General features: G+C 34.6%; 2 protein-coding genes across 3 annotated transcripts; one reads left to right on the top strand and one right to left on the bottom strand.

Annotated features, from left to right (window-relative positions):
* Positions 1-50: 50 nt before the first annotated feature.
* Positions 51-14,271, top strand: LOC25490261 (kinesin-like protein KIN-6). Of its 2 annotated transcripts, XM_013606762.3 has the most exons (30): positions 51-634; positions 712-896; positions 1,817-1,940; positions 2,060-2,154; positions 2,664-2,799; positions 3,718-3,783; positions 4,004-4,066; positions 4,356-4,406; positions 4,549-4,631; positions 4,725-4,863; positions 5,677-5,719; positions 5,984-6,138; positions 6,285-6,473; positions 7,156-7,247; positions 7,347-7,413; positions 7,848-7,939; positions 8,049-8,124; positions 8,407-8,510; positions 8,620-8,695; positions 9,218-9,324; positions 9,433-9,481; positions 9,643-9,749; positions 9,847-9,919; positions 11,331-11,437; positions 11,544-11,619; positions 12,048-12,142; positions 12,239-12,314; positions 13,278-13,408; positions 13,527-13,605; positions 13,782-14,271. In XM_013606762.3, the coding sequence occupies exons 1-30, from the start codon at positions 170-172 to the stop codon at positions 13,890-13,892; spliced, it is 3,312 nt and encodes a 1,103-aa protein (XP_013462216.1). In that variant the 5' UTR covers positions 51-169; the 3' UTR covers positions 13,893-14,271. The 2 variants fall into 2 exon arrangements, with proteins under 2 accessions (XP_013462216.1, XP_013462217.1); XM_013606763.3 differs by lacking the exons at positions 8,049-8,124; positions 8,407-8,510.
* Positions 14,272-16,264: 1,993 nt separating this feature from the next.
* LOC25490260 (uncharacterized) lies at positions 16,265-17,179 on the bottom strand. Its single transcript, XM_013606761.3, has one exon. It carries the CDS (start codon positions 16,944-16,946, stop codon positions 16,614-16,616), a length of 333 nt encoding a protein of 110 aa, XP_013462215.1. The 5' UTR covers positions 16,947-17,179; the 3' UTR covers positions 16,265-16,613.
* Between the last annotated feature and the right edge of the window lie 849 nt (positions 17,180-18,028).

The raw sequence follows: 18,028 nt of genomic DNA, 5'->3' as shown, positions 1-18,028 counted from the left end.
TTAATGACCTCACTAACACATCATTATTTAATGACATTTGATTTGAAAAAAAGGGTGTAAAAAGCATAACCGAGCCATTTCAAATTCTCGCCTCAACGTTATTGTTTTTCTTTTCCCAAAATTTCAAAACTAGTATTTCCGCCATTTCGAGTTTTTCCGGAAAACGAAAATGGACACCACCACCCCGAAATCGTGTCCTTACACCGTCACCGTTCGCCGGAACCCTCCCCGGAGAGCTCGTGCTACTCCGTTAATCACACCATTTCCTAACGAAGAAATGTTATCTCACCAACCATCACAAATTCCATCAACCACATCAGAGAAAAACGAGAATCTGAAAAATCCATCAGAAAACGAGAATCTCAAAGTATTTCTCAGAATTCGTCCCTCTCAAGTTCAACCCCCAAATCAAGCTCCGCGTGTAAGAACCAAAACTGCGTGGCCGAAAACTCAAACAAAAAACATCATAGCGACTAACAATTCGAAGAAGAAGAGCTCATCTTCCTCATGTATATCCATTAACGATTCGGAATCAGTGACGTTAATAGTTCCTTCCGATTTGCAAGATGCGAAGAGAGTAAAATTGGAAACATACGGTGGTTTCACTCATGTTTTTCCTTCCAATTCATCTCAGGTAATAATGATAACGGTAATTTTTCGGTATTGGTGGTATTTTTTACAGCTAACAATGTGATTGGGTTTTTGTTACAGGTTGAAGTATATGATAAAATGGTGAAACCTATGGTGGATGAGTTCATCAAGGGTAAAAGTGGAATGTTGGCCGCATTAGGTCCGAGTGGCTCCGGGAAGACTCATACCGTGTTCGGAATTCCGAGGGATCCTGGCATGGTGCCTCAGGTGCTGCGCCATATTTTCAAGGAGACTGAGGCATCAAGGTATTTATAGTTCATTAAGTTCACTTTATTCGTTGTATTGTTTGTTTCATGGAGTTCTTCGTTTATTTAGACCTAGAGCAGTAAAGCCCTTTGGATTGACTTATTTTTTAGCTTATGCAAAACAACTTATGCGAATAAATAAGATTTTATGTATTATTCATAAGCTTGTCAAGGTAGTTTATGAAAAAACAACTTTTGAAGATACAATTTTCGTTAGTGAGAACTTATAAATTAAAATAAAAGCTTATTTTCTGCATAGGATATTTTTCATAAGCTTAAAAATAAGCCAAACCAAACGGACCCCTAATGTAGATTAGTTTCTAGCTTATGAGAGCTGTTAAGTAACAATAAATTTATGGTTCCTTACACATGAAGAAATCTTTTACAAATTTATTGATGTTTATAGAGTAGTCAAACGAGAGCGTCTCTAGAAAATTTCAAATGTGGAAAATTTCAACTAATACGAGAAGCTCTTGTTGAAAAGAATGTAGTAGTTGATGCAAGATTCTTTTGATAACTTATTTTCTTTATGTGCTTTTTTGATAAGTTTATTTAAACCAGCACTTAGTAAATGAAATGCATTGCTAAGCTTAAATTAAGCTGTAGTGTTTTTTCATTACTTAGATATGCATTGTACTTGGTTATGTTATGTAACCAGACCTTACATTTGAGTGTTTAGGAAGCTTATGCAATCGATAAAATATGCCGGGTTACATATCTGGAAAGAGTTGCCGAGGGGCTACTTTAGGAAGCACTGTACACGGAGAAAATGCAATTCTTAAGTGATTTTTATAAGTGTAACTGTTCTCAGTAATGATTTGAACATGGCAGCAGGGTGACATTTGCAACAATGTTTGATCATTTATTTATGTTGTTTAACTGATTGAAATGTCAATTTCATACCTTGGTACAACTCGCAGATCCTTTTACATAGCTATATTCGAGATATACACTGAACGGGGAAAAGCAGAAAAACTGTTGGATTTATTACCAGATGGTGGTGAAATAAGCATGCAACAATCCACCATAAAAGGCCAGAAAGAGGTTTAATGCTACATCTGTTTATTTCACTGGATGTACATGGCAAAGTTGGTATTTTGATTTTGATGTATATGGCAAAGTTGGTATTTTGATTTTGATTTATGCTACATTTGTGTAAACAGGTTCTCATCTCTAATGCTGAACAGGCAGAAACCTTGATAGCACAAGCTGTGATAAAACGTGCAACTGCAATGACAAATACGAACAGTCAGTCTAGGTGGGTTATAAAGTGGAATTTATGAATGTTTCCCCCTTTCCTTAAAGGACAATTCCTTTGTTGGTGGCTGTGTTTCTATCGGTGGAAAGCCTTAAATACTGTAATTGTAGAAAGAGGTTGTTTAAAGTATGTGGCGGGTTCTTTAGCTTGAGAGTACCTCTACTAATGAACTAACTAGGAGGCCTGTGTTACAATGAACATATAGGTGAAATGTTTTAGTAGTTTCCGCATGTAAACCATTGTCCCGTATTTAGATGCTAATACTTGGTTTACTACTGATAAATGCTTCATTTCATCCAAAAACGGATAGAAAAGGTAAAGTAAAAAAAAACAAGAAACACAAATTGAAATACAGGACAATAGTAGGTTTTGAATAAATCTACGGTAAATAATATTTGCTAGTTTTGTTAAGTTTTCTTTTAGGAATCACAATTTTTGTCCGTACTTTTCTCCAAGGACTAATATACTATTCAATCATTATTTTTTATGATCCTTCTTTGTACCTGTAGCCGGTCACAATGCATCATAAACATTCGTGATGTTCCTAAAAGATGTAAAGGAGTGGTCAATTCCAAGTCAAATGATGCTGTTTTGACTATCATCGACCTTGCTGGAGCTGAAAGAGAGAAACGAACAGGAAATCAGGTTCATTCCTTTTTTCCATTCTGATACTACCAAGATTTGAGCATTGTGGTGTGTTGAGTTTTAGGATATTCTATGAAATATCATTTCATTTACCTTTTTTGTCCTTTGTAAAACACACACTCGCACACATATTCATCTCTTGTAGGCTGTCACTAAAAAGGCTTAGACAAATATAGGTGCCTGCATATTATATGAACAATGCTTTTGCCACTTAAGCTTGCACTTATTCTTGATGCTTATCAACTATACTATTTGGGCGTGCTTATTACACATTGAGACAACGTAAACAGAACAGCTCACTGCAAGTAGTTGAGTCATGACACAACTTTTTGTTTTATTTGTTGTTTGGGGTTAATGCACATATCAAGTATTTTGAGGGAGAGAAAGGGTTGACAGGATGAAGGAGGAATTGGGGAAGGTAGTTTTTAAGAAGAGGACGAAATACAATGTGTTTGTTTTTTAATTATAGATGATGGTGTGTGTGAGAGAAAAAGGTGTCCCATAAATTGATAAATTCTCGGGTTTCCTCTTCTTTGTGTGTGTATCCTATAATCATTTTTAATATTCAAGTAGTTTTCTGCTATCTAGTTCTTAATTTTTTATTATATCAAATGCATCTCACATTCTTCGTAAAGTCTAAGTAGTGTAAGTCTTTACTAACTATTAAAGTAAAATTCATTGATGTAAGGATAAAATATGGGATGAAAAAGTAAACTTTCTCAATTCTAGGAGAATTATGCGAAGATTTTTGATACACTGGATGTCATCGTTTCTTAATCTCATAAGCAAGATCGACAACCCTTGTAATGGGTTTGATTGATCCATGCAGTGGACCCACCTAAAGGCATATAAGACTTGATTGTTATTGTAAATCTTCTGCTTTCACCCTCATTTCAACTATTCTTCGTGATGTTGTAGGGGACAAGATTGGTTGAAAGCAATTTTATCAACAACACATTGATGGTCTTCGGCTTATGTTTAAGAGTATGCAGGCTACACTTCAAATTATGAATCCAAGTCATAATGCCTTTGATTACTAGAACTGAGTTTCTTTTTACACTGCTTTCGAAGTTTGAGAACTATTTGATTTTTTTTTCTCTTGTTCAGTTCCACATTTACCTTCCCTTGTCCATTTCCACACTGCTTTCATAATGCCTGTTTTTTTACTAGAACTAATGCTGTTAATTTTTATTTCTTTTCACAGTCTCTACTGGAGCACCAAAAAAATCCCAAGAAACAATTGCAGAAGCACTTCCAAAATTCTATGGTATTGTTTTTAATAATTTAATATTTTGTTGGTGGGTTTAGCTGCCTTCTTTGTTATTATCTCCTTATTGATGGCTAATGGCCTATCAACAAACAAACATATGCGAACATTCTAATTTGTTTGTGTTGCACCTCTAAAAAACATTCTGGCGTAATTTGATCCATGCAGCCGACCCCATTTAGTCGGATAAGGCTTGGTTGTTGTTGTATAGATATCTCTTTTGGATAAAAACTTTGAAGTTTGAAATGGAAAAGGATTACAAGTTTGATCCGGTCTACTACTATTGCAGTTAACAAGGTATCTGCGAGATTATTTGGAGGGCAAGAAGCGCATGACCTTGGTAAGTAGATACTATGCCATATGGGAGTTTTCTTTTTCACGAGAATCGCATGCCTTTCTGATATACATTTGAGTTTATCATTCCAAATATACTAATCTTGCCAATTCCTAATATTATTTTTACTTTTTGTTTCTGTTTGCAGCTTTTAACAGCAAAGTCGGGAGAGGATGATTATCTCGATACTTCTCACCTACTTAGACAGGCTTCCCCTTACATGCAAATCAAGTAAAATTCTTCCTTTTTAACTTTTATCACATAATCTAACTTTCCATATTTACCCAAGATTGGTTTCTAAGTGTCTCCATCCATTCTTGTTAGGTTTAATGAAGTTGAGCCATCAAATATGGTTCCCAAAAAAAGGCTTCACCAAGCTTCTTCCATAATTGATAATGCAAAACAATCACCTTCATTAGCACATTTAAAGAGAATGAGACTTGTTGGTGAACATACTGTGCAGGTTTACTTTAGCTTCCTATCCTGGCTCCTTTCTTGAAAGAATTGGTAGAGATTGTTTGATAGTTATGAAATTTTCATTTAAATATTTCATATATGAATTGGTGTACGATTATATAGCCTTAATATTCTTTTATATTGGAGATGGAAGTAATATTGGCCTGCATTTGACTACTCTTAGCATAAGTTATACGCTGTTTGAACAAGTAGCGAGCTCTTATAAACTTGCGGTGTATGTCTTTATAGCCTTAATATCTTTTATATTGAAGATGGGAGTAATATTGGCCTGCATTTGATTACTCTTAGCATAGGTTATTTGCTGTTTGAACAAGTAGTGAGCTCTTGCAAACTTGTGGTAAAGACAATTCACAGGCGTGGAATGCCAGAAATATGCATGAAAGCTATAGTGGCAATTCTATTTAAACTTTGGAAGTTAAGGATGTCTTCTTAGTTAATAGAAAGGAACGTAATCAGTTCATTTGAGAAATGAGAAATTTTGGATTTGGCAACATGAGGTGGGGGACGTTGCGGAAATGTTAGAGACACACCTTTTGCTTTGTATTCGACAAAATAAAAACTATCATGCTTATCTGAAAGTAAATAAGAATTGGTTCATAGTATGGTCTATTGATGATTAATTATTATAAACTTTTGATCTTGACTGTTGATATTCAATAATTGACAGTAGCATGTTTTACTCTTGAAAATTTAAACTTTAGTGTCACCAAAATGGTCTTCAACTTCACATTTATTTGTATAACAATAATATGTATGTACCATTTTGTAACTCCCTAATAGTTATTTTCTTTGTCTTCAGAATGATGAAAAGGGTGTTGAAGAATGTAACACTTTGAAGAAAGGTAATTCTGGACATTTCAAAATTGTGTTAAATTTATTTGTTCTATTCTTTCTTTTTCTGCTAGCTACTGCACAACAAATGGTAACCCATTCCCTTCTGACAAATCCAATTTGAACATTGGGCCTTCAAAGATAATGTAACCAATGTTCAACATTTGTTCTATCGCGTATTTAAATTTTTTATTCTAATACTCGGCAGTATTTTTACTTCAAAAATATGTCTCCTGGACCAGCATTCTATGATCTTGACTATGATCTTATGACAGGTACTTCAACAGTGTGTAAATTAGATGTTAGCAGTTCCGTGTCTCTAAAGTCAGAGTGCGATAACCATGCTGGGAATGAGAGAAGTCACATTATAATGAGGAATTTTGCTAGAGTTTTATGGAGTGTATTGAAGCAATATAATTCCCAACTGAAGGTAATGCTTTTTAGCATCAATCATTAATTTCAAGACCATAATTTATTTTTTCTCATTCCTTGTGGTTCTTCACACAATGATGTCCATAGATAATCCAAGTATATGCATATCATAATTACCTTTTTAAAACTTTTTTTCATAATCAGGTTGCAGAAAGGGAAATACTAAGTCTTAAAGAAAGCATAGGACATGAAAAGGAAAAAAATTTAGAGTTGGATATGCAGCTGAATGAGTTCAGGGCTGCCTGTACTTGTTACAAAGGAAGAAATGAAAAATCTGATACTGAAGATTGTTCACCAGTTGATCTTGATCACCTGCATAATTTTGACCAAGAGGTTGAGTATCACACTCATATGTTCCTGTTTTCTTGTCTAAATACCATTCATGATTCAGTTGATACAACATAAATGCTTATTAATGTTTAATGTACTTATCTAGAATTCACATTCTATGTGGGAACAAGATGCAACATCACTGAATCTAATATCCCTTCACTATAATCAAAACTGATGCTTTCAGCTGACGGCTTCAGCAATTACTTGTTTTTCAACTTCCCTACGTGCAATAAATCTTGATTGTTATGATTTATTAACTAATGACTAGTGCATATTCAATCTGCTTGAACTGTTGGTTCTTTCAAGGAGAAATAAGCCTTAAATTGTGTTCTGATCTTGGTAGTTCAAAAGTAAGCTAGGCTTGATAATAATTGGACATAATGTTGACAGAGTCAGATTAATATCAAATAAGCTAAATTAGCTTAAACTTATTAGTTTAAACTTATAGTCATTACTTGAATTCGGTTTTAATGATCTGTTATCAGGTTAAAATATTCTTAAATAGATTAAAGTAAATATTGTGTTACCAGAGGTATCCCGTCTACTGTGTGAACTGACACAAATGTGTTGTGTGCTTTATTTTGATGTATTGAAGTGCTAAGTGAATGGTTCACCAACTAGTTGATTCGTCAAAATGTATGCAAACTTCAAATTCCAATATTATTGTTATTTTGCTGTCCAGTCTTTCCAGGAAACGTTTGATGCAGTGTCATCATCTGAGCCTAGAATTGACAAGTCAGAGGAAGATCATATACCGGGTAAAAAATCAGAAAGGTTAGTCTTGTGGGTAGTGATACTGCGATTCTTTTAATTTTCTCTGCTTTGAACAAATATGCTTGTTCCTTAATTATTGTGCTTGGTGTAATAATGTAGGGAAGTTTCAGTTTCGTCGTCAGAGTCAAGACATCATAGCGCTTTGGAGATTGATGATGTGAGCAAGGTACATTGTGTGATTTGACGATCCAAAAGTTGATTAATGGATCAATCTTCTTTAAGTTTTCTTTTTAGTTAATTGTAGGAGAGATCGTGCCTTAACTGCGTTCAGATATTGCTGGTTCAATAATAAACTAAGTTTTAGAGTGAGTGTACATTTTGCTGAAGAGGTCAGGTTGACATGAAATAAATTCAACTAATGGCGATCTAAACCTATGAAATTTGAAGCCGTTGTTTCACGAAGTTGTTTCCTAACTTCTACTTATTTTTAGCTGGAGTTTGGGTTTAGTGTTTTGATTGCATGTAACTTTTGGCTTCAGTAAACCAATAAATTAATAAAACAGTTATACTAGTCGAAGCATCCTATCTAATGTGTGAACTTACATAATATTGTTTTGTGTGTTTTCATAAGAAATTGCTCACCATCTAGTTTCTTTCCAGGAAACATTTAATGAAGAGTCATCATCTCATCCGAGAGATGACGAGCATATACTTGGTACTACCTGTACGGAGTATTCTGAGAAATCAGATAGGTTAGTCTTGTAACTAATGATCTTTTGGGTGTGATTTTTGCTTGTTTTTGTTGACTTTAAACTAATACATGTGTTCCTTTATTTCTGCTTGATGCGATAATATATATAGGGAAGTCTTGGTCTCCTTGTCAAATTTGGAGCATCATAATGCTTTGGAGGTGGATGATGTGGTCAAGATACCTAGTGTGAGTTGACAAGAAATAAATTAAACTAATGGCAATCTAAACTATGAAATTTGAAGCCATTGTTTCACAAAGTTGTTTCCTAAATTCTACTTTGCTTTGAAATATATTTTTTGCTGGGGTTTGGGTTTAGTGTTTTGATCGCATGTAATTTCCGGCTTCAATAAACCAATAAAATAATAAAACAGTTATACTAGTTGAAGCATCTTATCTAATGTGTGAACTTACATAATAGTGTTTTGTGTGTTTTCATAAGAAATGGCTCACCATCTAGTTTCTTTCCAGGAAACATTGCATGAAGAGTCATCGTCTCATCCGAGACTTGAACAGTCAGATGACGAGCATATACTTGGTACTACCTGTACGAAGTATTCTGAGAAATCAGATAGGTTAGTCTTGTGACCAATGATCTTTTGTGTGTGGTTTTTGCTCGTTTTTGTTGACTTCGAACTAATACATGTGTTCCTTTATTTCTGATTGGTGTGATAATATACATAGGGAAGTCTTGGTCTCCTTGTCGAATTTGTGGCATCATAATGCTTTGGAGGTGGATGCTGTGAGCAAGATACCTAGTGTGAGTTGACTTCACATAAGTTCATAATAACTAAATCAATGTTTTCAAACTTCTCTTGTTGGTTTGTTGTAGGAGAGTTTGTGCCTTTATTGAGTTCAGATCTTGTTGGTTCAAAAACTGTGAGCTTGTATTTAGTGGACGAAGTCAAGTTGACATGACATAAATTCAACCAGTTGAAAGCTGATAAACTTTTAACGCATTATTTGGTCACCTTGTTTCCCTAATAACTCCTACGTTCTTTTGGTATCTAGATTTTGCTGGTTTTGGTTATATGGATTTTGCTGGTTTATGGATTTAATGTGTTAGTAGTTGGTAGCATGTAAATTTTGACTTCATAACATCAAAGTAAGCTTTAGTTGAGGCATCCCATCTAGCACGTTAACTGATATAAATGTGCATTGTTGTGGGGTTTTTTTGCACAAAATATTTCAGCCACCAATTATTTTGTTCAAAATATATGGGGAGTTTTAGATTGCAAATATTGCTATGTATATATCTTATTTGGTTGTCCATTCTTTCCAGGAAACGATACAGACACAACTTTCTTCTGAGCCTGGAATTTACCTGTCCAATGAAGAGCCGATGTTAGTTTCTCCCTGTAAACAGTTAGATTCTGAAAATTTAGATAGGTTAGTCTTGTGACTAATGATCTTCCACTTTTGATTCCTGCTCTGTTTTTTATTTTGATTTGGACTGTTACACTTGTTCCTTAATTCTTGCTTGGTGTGATAATACAGGGAAGTCTCTCTTTCATTGTCGAAGCCTGGACATCATAATGCTTTGGAGGTAGATTCTATGTGATCCCATCTAATATGTGAACCGACATATTTGTGTTTTATGCTCTTTTATAAGAAATGGTTCACCAACTTGTTTGTCCTTAAAATGTAGTGAACTTCTTCTTGTTGCAATATCATTATTTACATTGTCTGGTTATCCATTATTTCCAGGAAACATTTAATGCAGAGTCATCATCTGAGCCGAGACTTGACCAGTTAGATGCTGAGCATATGATTTGTACTGCATGTTCAGAGTTGGATTATGAGAAATCAGACAGGTCTAGTTATTAATGATCTTCCACTTATGATTCCTTTTATTTTTGGCTTAAGATTCCAATGCTCATTTCGTAATTCCTTCTTGGTATGATAATACAGGAAACTCTCTGTCTCATTGTCAAAACCAGAACATAATGCTTTTGTGGTTGATGCTATTGACAGGATACCTTGTGTAAGTTGACTTTCCATATGCTAATTGTTTGAATTAGTCACATATTTATATCCTTAGCTGTAATGTCATTGATTGGAAGTAGATTAACCACTCACTCAATTTAGCATTCGTTGCGTTTATTTGTCAAGGGAAACTACATTCAAGCTAACTCGGCTTATCATTGTAAATTGTAATTGCTCCTATCCCTTGACAATTAGTTATTGCTGGATTTGTGGGATTTCATTTCTTGATAACACGTAAATTTTGGTTTTAATGGATTAATAAAGTTGTTATACTAGTTTAGGCACCCCATCTAAGGGATGGCAAAAGCTGTACTGCGAGTATCCGTGGATAAAATCCGGTACGAACACGAGGCGATACCTTAATGGATATCCATGGGTAAAATAAATGGATATTACAACTACCCATTACTTAATGGATACAGATGATCTAATGGTATCTGCTGTGGGCAAGGTAGTCAGGAACGAGTCCCAGCACGTAGGATCGCACGATCTTACGTGCCACAGCACCTCGACCGTGTTTCGATCCTACTTACAAACCGTGTTTTCTCTGTTTTCTCTGTTTTTTGCCGTTTTTCCTGTTTTTCTCTGTTTTATTGCTTGGTTCCTCTGTTTTTCCTCTAACATCTCTGTTTTTATGCTTGGCTCCCCTGTTTTCCCTCTATTTTCCCTATATATTTCTCTCAATTCTATCGACAACCTATCGATCCTACTTATGAACCGTGTTACGTTCCTCGTGTTTACGTTCTTTCACCGGCCGACCGATCCTACGTAGGAACTCGTTCCTGACTACATTGGCTGTGGGTATCCATACTCATTAATAACTTACGTAAATTACTTAAAAATACTTGGTTAAATATAAAAGTTAGCCTTATAAACCCTAGATACTAATATCATGTACGGATATTATTATGTTTTTAGTAAAAAGAAGAAAATAAATGTGATAAAATTTTGTTGTCAAACTTTTGGTAATTAATTTTTTATTTTTTTAACTAAAATCTTGTTTTTAGAAAATATTATCCATATGTGTAAATACCACATGTATCTCAAAATTCGTGCATTACCCGTTTAGTAGCAGGTAGCCACGAGGATATAAGGCGGACATGAATATCATATTTATCCAACTTGCGGGCACTGATGTCATATGATATCCATTTACATCCCTACATCTAATGTTTTTGTTGGTGGTGTCAAGGGTTCGAACCCCAGACCTTGCATATATTATGCATTGCCCTTACCAACTGAGCTAAGCTCACGGGGACCCTACATCCCTACATCTAATGTTTGAATTGACATAATTGCGTTTTTTTATTTCATCAGAAATGGGTCACCCACTAGTTTGTTCTTCAGAATGCATTTGGATTTCAGCTTGCCGTAACAATATATGTTATTTGTTTGTACATTCTTTCCAGGAAACATTTCTTTCCGACTCATCATCTCAGCCAACACTTGAGCAGTTAGATGAAGAGTATATGCCTGGTTCTACCTGTACGGTGTTGGATTCTAAAAACTCGGATAGGTTAGTTTTGTAACTAGTGATCTTCAGCATGTTATTTTTGTCTGTTTTTCTAGGCTTTGAACTAACACGCTTGCTGCTTACTTCCTGCTTTGGTACAACAATGTAGGGAAGTCTCAATCTCTTCAACAAAGCCTGGGCATGATAATTCTTTGGAAGTTGATGCTGTCAACAGGATACCTAGTGTGAGTTGACTTTCCATATCTCTCAACGTGGTTATGAATCAATCTGCTTTAACATACTACTTGGTTCTTTGAAGGATAGATTGTTAGCTGAATTCAGATATTCCGAGTTAGTACTTAGTAATAAACTAAGTTAGCTTGAACCCATTAATTGGCTAACCTGTTTCCCTAACTCCTATCCTCGTTGTACATATAGTTATTGCTTGGTTTTGGGTTAGTGGCTTGTAAGCTGGTAACATTAGGTTTTAATAGAATAAACAAAATCATTATGCTACTTGAGGCATTAAATCTAACATGTGCAGCGGCATGATTGTGATTTCTGTCTGTATTTCATTAGAAATGGTTCATTTACTAGTTTGCTTTTTGAAATTTTTGCAAGTTTCTGATTGTTAATGTTATATGTTGATTATTTGGTCACCCATTCTTTCCAGGAAACATTTCCCTCACAGTCGTCATCATCTGAAGAGCCTATGATTGGTCCTTCTTGTACACAGTTACATGCTGAAACATCGGATAGTTTAGTCTTGTGAGTAATACTTTGAGTGTGATTTATGCTCTGTTTTTCTTGATTTTGAGTTATTATGGCTGTGTTCCTTATTTCATGCTTGGTGTAATATTACAGGGTTGCTTCTGCCTCATCATCAAAACCAGGGGATCATAAGGATTTGGAAGTTGATGCTAAGAGCAAGATGCCGAGAGTGAGTAGTCTAACCATTTATTAATCATAAGTATAAGTGTACATGTTCTTTAGGACACACTAAGCTGAACTGATATAATACAGAATATTCTCCATAAATAGATGCTTTAGATCATCATCAATGGAGAAACCCCTTACACATGAGCTGAATTTCAGGACCTAACCCGATCCCTAGAGTTAACGAACACTACCAATACAATGTGAAAAGCAACTTGATTATCACAAAGTACAGTTCCAATCAATGCTATCCAACCAACTGGTGAGACAACTGTTTTACAAGTTACCATTGCAACAGTGTTTACTCATCCCCAACACTAGATTGAGCTACCACAGTTTGCCTCCAAGGTTACCTCCAACAAAGAAACAATATCCTGACCTGAAGTAGATCACTTATCAATAGTAGATACAACCCAATCTGTACCTGAATATCCCATTACATGTGTGTTTCATTTGTCTTCATACAACACCCCTCGGTCTAGTGAATTCTTGATTTATCACAAAATTCGGAATACTACATTCCAATGGTCAATGCATAGAGATTGTATGAACCGATTTGCTACATTGACTGCGAAGGTAATATAAATATCTTGTCTATGTATCGTGAGATAGTTGAGTTTCTCAACTAACCTCGTGTATCTATTGTGGATCTGAAAAGGCCCTCTCTGATACGGTAATAGTTTACTGTTTGGAATCCAAGTGTTGATAGGTTTGAAATTGGTTGTTCAAAAAGGCTTCTTTAAGTTGTTGATACTTGATAGCCATCTGTTCCAGTAGTTTTAGTTGTTAAATGAAGGTTCGAGAACCTTATCTTATTATAATAACATGAATGAAAAGTAAGTTTGTGACGTCCTCGTATCTATTTGCTTATAGCTTCACAAAATTATACCGTTCATATTACCATATGCTAAGTTTACTGGGAGTTCGATTCTGCTTGCTTGTTTCATCTTGTTAAATCACCTTTCAGGAATTGTTAGATTCCTCATTATCAACAAAAAATGGCATTTTGGTTCCTTCATCACCGAAAGATGTATCATCTACTAAAACCCGGAGTGATATAGGAGTCAATAACTCCTGCAAACCTCCTAAGCCGAAAAGGTTCGTGGTGTATTTATCGTAAATGAGTAATGAAGTGGTGTTTGTCCTTGTCTGTGTATAGTTTTTCCTTCCATACTTACCAGTTAAAATTTTAAAATACATGTTATGGTGAAATCAGGACACTTATGCCTTCCTCGTCCATGTTATCAAGGAACTTGAGCACCTTTGATTTTTTAGACGACTCAGAGAAATTAAAGGTAGTAAATAAAATTTACTTAATTTTGGATCAGTGTTTTGTACAGTTCATCTATCTTTACGAAATTCAAAGTGGTCGTACAATTCCATAGCCACATTTCACGTCTATTTTTATGTTGATATAATGCTCGAGTTCTTCAGAAACACATGATGTTAACAGCATTTGTCTGGTTTTCAGGGGAACAGAGGCACAAGGAAGTTGGGTGCACGTGATGATCCTAAAAGATCAAATGGAAGTATCTCTCTGCTCAATTTGCTCCAAGCGAGAAAAGGAAATATCCGTCACTAGGGTAGCCACCCAACCCTTGTAAAAAATACAAAAATGTTATGCTTGAGATAAGGGATTAGATTTCTTGACTGGGTATGTGGTGTTGTGGTTGGTAATGACTTGCCGTTTTGCAATGCATCTTATGCCTTATAGTGATCTGCTTTAATTAGTTAGTTACTGCTAACAAGTCAGTTGTTTACCTTTTATTTGTAAGTAATTCTGCATTTTTAGTGGCATGGCAGAAAGTGTAACAACTGTAGTTATTTGAATTAATTAGTTAGTTGCTGCTAACAAGTCAGCTGTTCACTATTTTGTAAGTAATTCTGCAATTTAAGTGGCATAGCAGAAAGTGTTATGATTGTAGTTATTTTAAGGCTTAATTACTCTTTTGCTCCCTTAACTTATTTTTTAGTTTCGTTTTGGTCCCTTAATTATTAAAAGTTTCGTTTTGGTCCCTTAACTTATTTTTTGGTTTTGTTTTGGTCCCTTAACTATTAAAAGTTTCATTTTGGTTCCTTAACTTATTTTTTGGTTTCGTTTTGGTCACTTAACTTATTTTTTGATTTCGTTTTGGTCCTTAACTCTAATACATTCATCCTAACATAAAGGACCAAAGTGGTTGACGGAGAAAGAGTTAAGGGACCAAAACGAAACCAAAAAATAAGTTAAGGGACCAAAACGAAACCAAAAAATAAGTTAAAGGACCAAAACGAAACTTTTAATAGTTAAGGGACCAAAACGAAACCAAAAAGTAAGTTAAGGGACCAAAACGAAACTTTAATAGTTAAGGGACCAAAACGAAACAAAAAATAAGTTAAGGGACCAAAAGAGTAATTAAGCCTTATTTTAATTATTTGGTTACTGCTAACAAGTCGGTTGTTCACTTTTTTTTAAGTAATTCTGCATTTTTAGCGGCATAGCAGAAAGTGTTGCAACTGTAGATTTGTGTATATATCACCGCCTAGCCTAGAGAAAAGAAATCTCATTCCTTCCCATTTGCTTCAAGTCACTTTCAATACATGTATCATTAACTACACCCCATGCTTCTATCGTATTCTATATTTTCTCAGGGGAGGTTACTTATAAATTCATATATCATATGAGATGAATGTCCTGCCAAAAAAATTGTTAAGTACTTACAGAAAATCTAAAAACCAAATCAATCAAATAACTTAGTAATGAATATAAATATTATAATTAAAGTTGAGAACTATTGTAATATCTATTTTTATAGTTATCAAAGTTTTTGTTTATAAGAGAAGAAAATTAGAAACAAGAATTGGGACGTGACCGAAAAACATGTTTCCGTTAAGTCTTTATAAAGAAGTAAACTATTGCTAAGAGGGATATTATCTAAAATGGTTTGCAGAAATACTGCATTATGCCTTTTTGGAGCTATAGTGTCAACATAGGAATTTTTTTTTTTTTTAGAGGCCAGAGCTCACACAATTAAATGTGGAGAAGTTGGGTGTCTGGGATTCGAACCTCAGCCCTTGTATAAATTATGCAATATCCCTACCAACTGAGCTAATCTTACGGGGACGCGTCAACATAGGAATTTACTTCTTGGTAAATGTGGTTCACATGAATACTCCAACCTCCTCCAAAAATAAAATAAAATAGACAGTCCAACCCTAGAGGTTGGTGAGAGAATATACCTTGTTAGGAAGATGGAAATCAACCGTACCAAATATCTGAATCATATGATATCATATCATATCATATTAATATGATTGAAATCAGTTTAAGGAATAACATGAGTTAAATGCATCCCTTTAGCCATTTGAATGTCCAGAGAGAATAGTTCATTACTCAGCTAAATGAGCATTCCCATTTCCCACAGAGAATTAATTTTTTTTCCGAGGAAAGAGATATTTAATTGTTCAAAACCATATGATTGTATTTAATATTTAACCATAAAAACATATTTGTTTATTAAAGAAGTTTCAAAAAGAAAATTATTTGATTCCGTAACTTGTTAAAAAAATATTTTTATTTTATTTTATATAAGATTCTTCCCTAGTGATGCAGATGCTATGGAAAGGGAATATCTTGACCAATGGATGAGATGTTGGGTACGATTTTTAATACATTGTACAAACTTGTACAAATCAGATATTGAACATCGAAACCAATTTTAATCATACAGACTTCAAACCCAATTAGTAAACTTGATCCTCAACAATATTATAATTTTTGTCCTTTCTTCAAAAAACAATATTATAATTTTTGTCCTCTCAAAATTAATAAATAACATATCGAACCAGCGCTGCATGGTCCTCTACTCTTCCCATGTAAGGACCAATTCAAATTAAATTCCTTAACAAACACAAATAACATGTCAAATTACATATAGCCAAACCCATCCAATAATGCACAGTGTCGTGAGACAAATGCTGTTTTGTCATTGACATTAAGATGTACAACATCATATACTATTTCATTTAGCAAAAACAAAAAAAAAAACAAAAAAATCTTATACAAGTACAACTATGTATCACAAAGTAATAATATATATTTATATTTATTTATATACATACATATATTAGGGAACTTTCAATGTGAACCCCAAACACACATCTAGTACCCGATATTAGACAAAGGTTAGGTAGCTTAATATTATATTATATTACCAAAAGAAAAAAAAAAACTACTAACAAAATAATTATGAAAATAAAAATAGAAAGTTATTAAATAATGTCATTTTCATATGTAATTTTTGCTCTCAGCCTCTCACTATCATTAGAAAGCGGCGTTGGGAATGGGAAATATCTGTTGTGGAATTCTGAAACGGACCTGAGAAGCCGGTGATCGGACGGCGACGCCGTGCCAACAAATACCTCCCTTACAAATCAACGGTGGAGGATGGTGGCGGTTGAAAGCATACGTGGCTTTACGAGAGACATCCCACGTCAGCGTTGCCATTAGGATAAGACCCACCACGGTGGTTGATATCATGACAACAAAAACGCCGGTGAAGGTACGAGCACAGAGAAAACCGTAGAGCTTAATACAGGCGATCACGGCCACGTAGATTGTTGTAAGGTTGCTAACAACTGCATCTGATAGAGCCATAACTCAAACAAAGAGAGTGGAGTGTAATGGATGAAGGTTTTTTGAGGCGTTATATTTATATAATATGTCGATGTTTTTATTGCTTTGTGTAATGCCACACTGTTTTTTTCTTTTCTTTTTCTTCTACGGGTTAGTAGTACTTCTTTTATCTTTTTTTATTGATCAAATCATGAAATGACCAAAGACACGCCTATGTTGCACTCAACCATCACAAGATTGGATTAAGAAACCAAAATGATAATCAAAAGAGAAAGTAGTGTATTTAGTTTTCAACCACCAGAATGTTTATAATTTAATTATGTCGATTTATTGATGCAAAGAGTGTTGTTTATGCTTGAAAATTCGTTTGTTTCTTTCATTCTAAATCACCCAAATGTAAAATAACTATAAAAGATATATAGCTGAATAACGATGTTTTAATGAACCGCCTAAATAATCAAATTGAAGAAAATGATTTTTTTATATAAGAGTTGGATTCACCGTAACATATCAACCAATGAAAATACAAAGTCCAAATAGATCTAAAAAAAATTACAACGCAAGAATAAATGATTAATGATGTGAACCCACCCTCAAGTAAGTTGCATAGTAAAAAAAAACAGTAACTCAAATAAGTTATAATAATTCGCTAATCAATAAACTATTTTTTTTAAGAGAATAATCAATAAACTATTTATGTCCATGAAGTCAAATGTCATAGTCTTGATATTTATATTCATTGGTTGAGATGAGACAGGAGAACGGCGGTTGAAAATGACAGTTGGGTTGGAAGTACGTGTTACTAGAGTTTTTGTCATTATATATGCCGTGCTTTTTTATTAAAAAGAAAATGGAAAAACGGATCGGGTCGGTTAAACTGGTTCAGTGGTCCGTCCACTGACCCGGACAGATCACACGGGTTTCAGTGGATTAATTGCATATCCGGTTCAGTAATCTGCCCGAACCACTGCACCATCCAGTTTGCGGGCCAACCGATCGGGTCGGTCTGTGTTTTAAAACACTGATAAAATTATTGGTTTCGTTATCTGTTGCTCGATGCACGTTAGCTCAGTAGCTTGCGCCTTAGGGGACTTGGCTTGGGA

The sequence above is a fragment of the Medicago truncatula genome, chromosome 3, assembly GCF_003473485.1.
Source record: "Medicago truncatula cultivar Jemalong A17 chromosome 3, MtrunA17r5.0-ANR, whole genome shotgun sequence".
In the NCBI taxonomy this organism is placed as follows: Eukaryota; Viridiplantae; Streptophyta; class Magnoliopsida; order Fabales; family Fabaceae; genus Medicago; species Medicago truncatula.
This window is presented reverse-complemented; position numbering and strand designations above follow the sequence as displayed.

Bases quoted from the DNA above. Each gene is read 5' to 3' on its own strand.
- LOC25490260 (XM_013606761.3), bottom strand. From the start codon at position 16,946: ATGGCTCTATCAGATGCAGTTGTTAGCAACCTTACAACAATCTACGTG.
- LOC25490261 (XM_013606762.3), top strand. From the start codon at position 170: ATGGACACCACCACCCCGAAATCGTGTCCTTACACCGTCACCGTTCGC. The intron at 7,414-7,847 runs GTACATTGTGTG...GTTTCTTTCCAG, and splicing joins AGATTGATGATGTGAGCAAG to GAAACATTTAATGAAGAGTC. The intron at 11,620-12,047 runs GTGAGTTGACTT...CATTCTTTCCAG, and splicing joins CTGTCAACAGGATACCTAGT to GAAACATTTCCCTCACAGTC.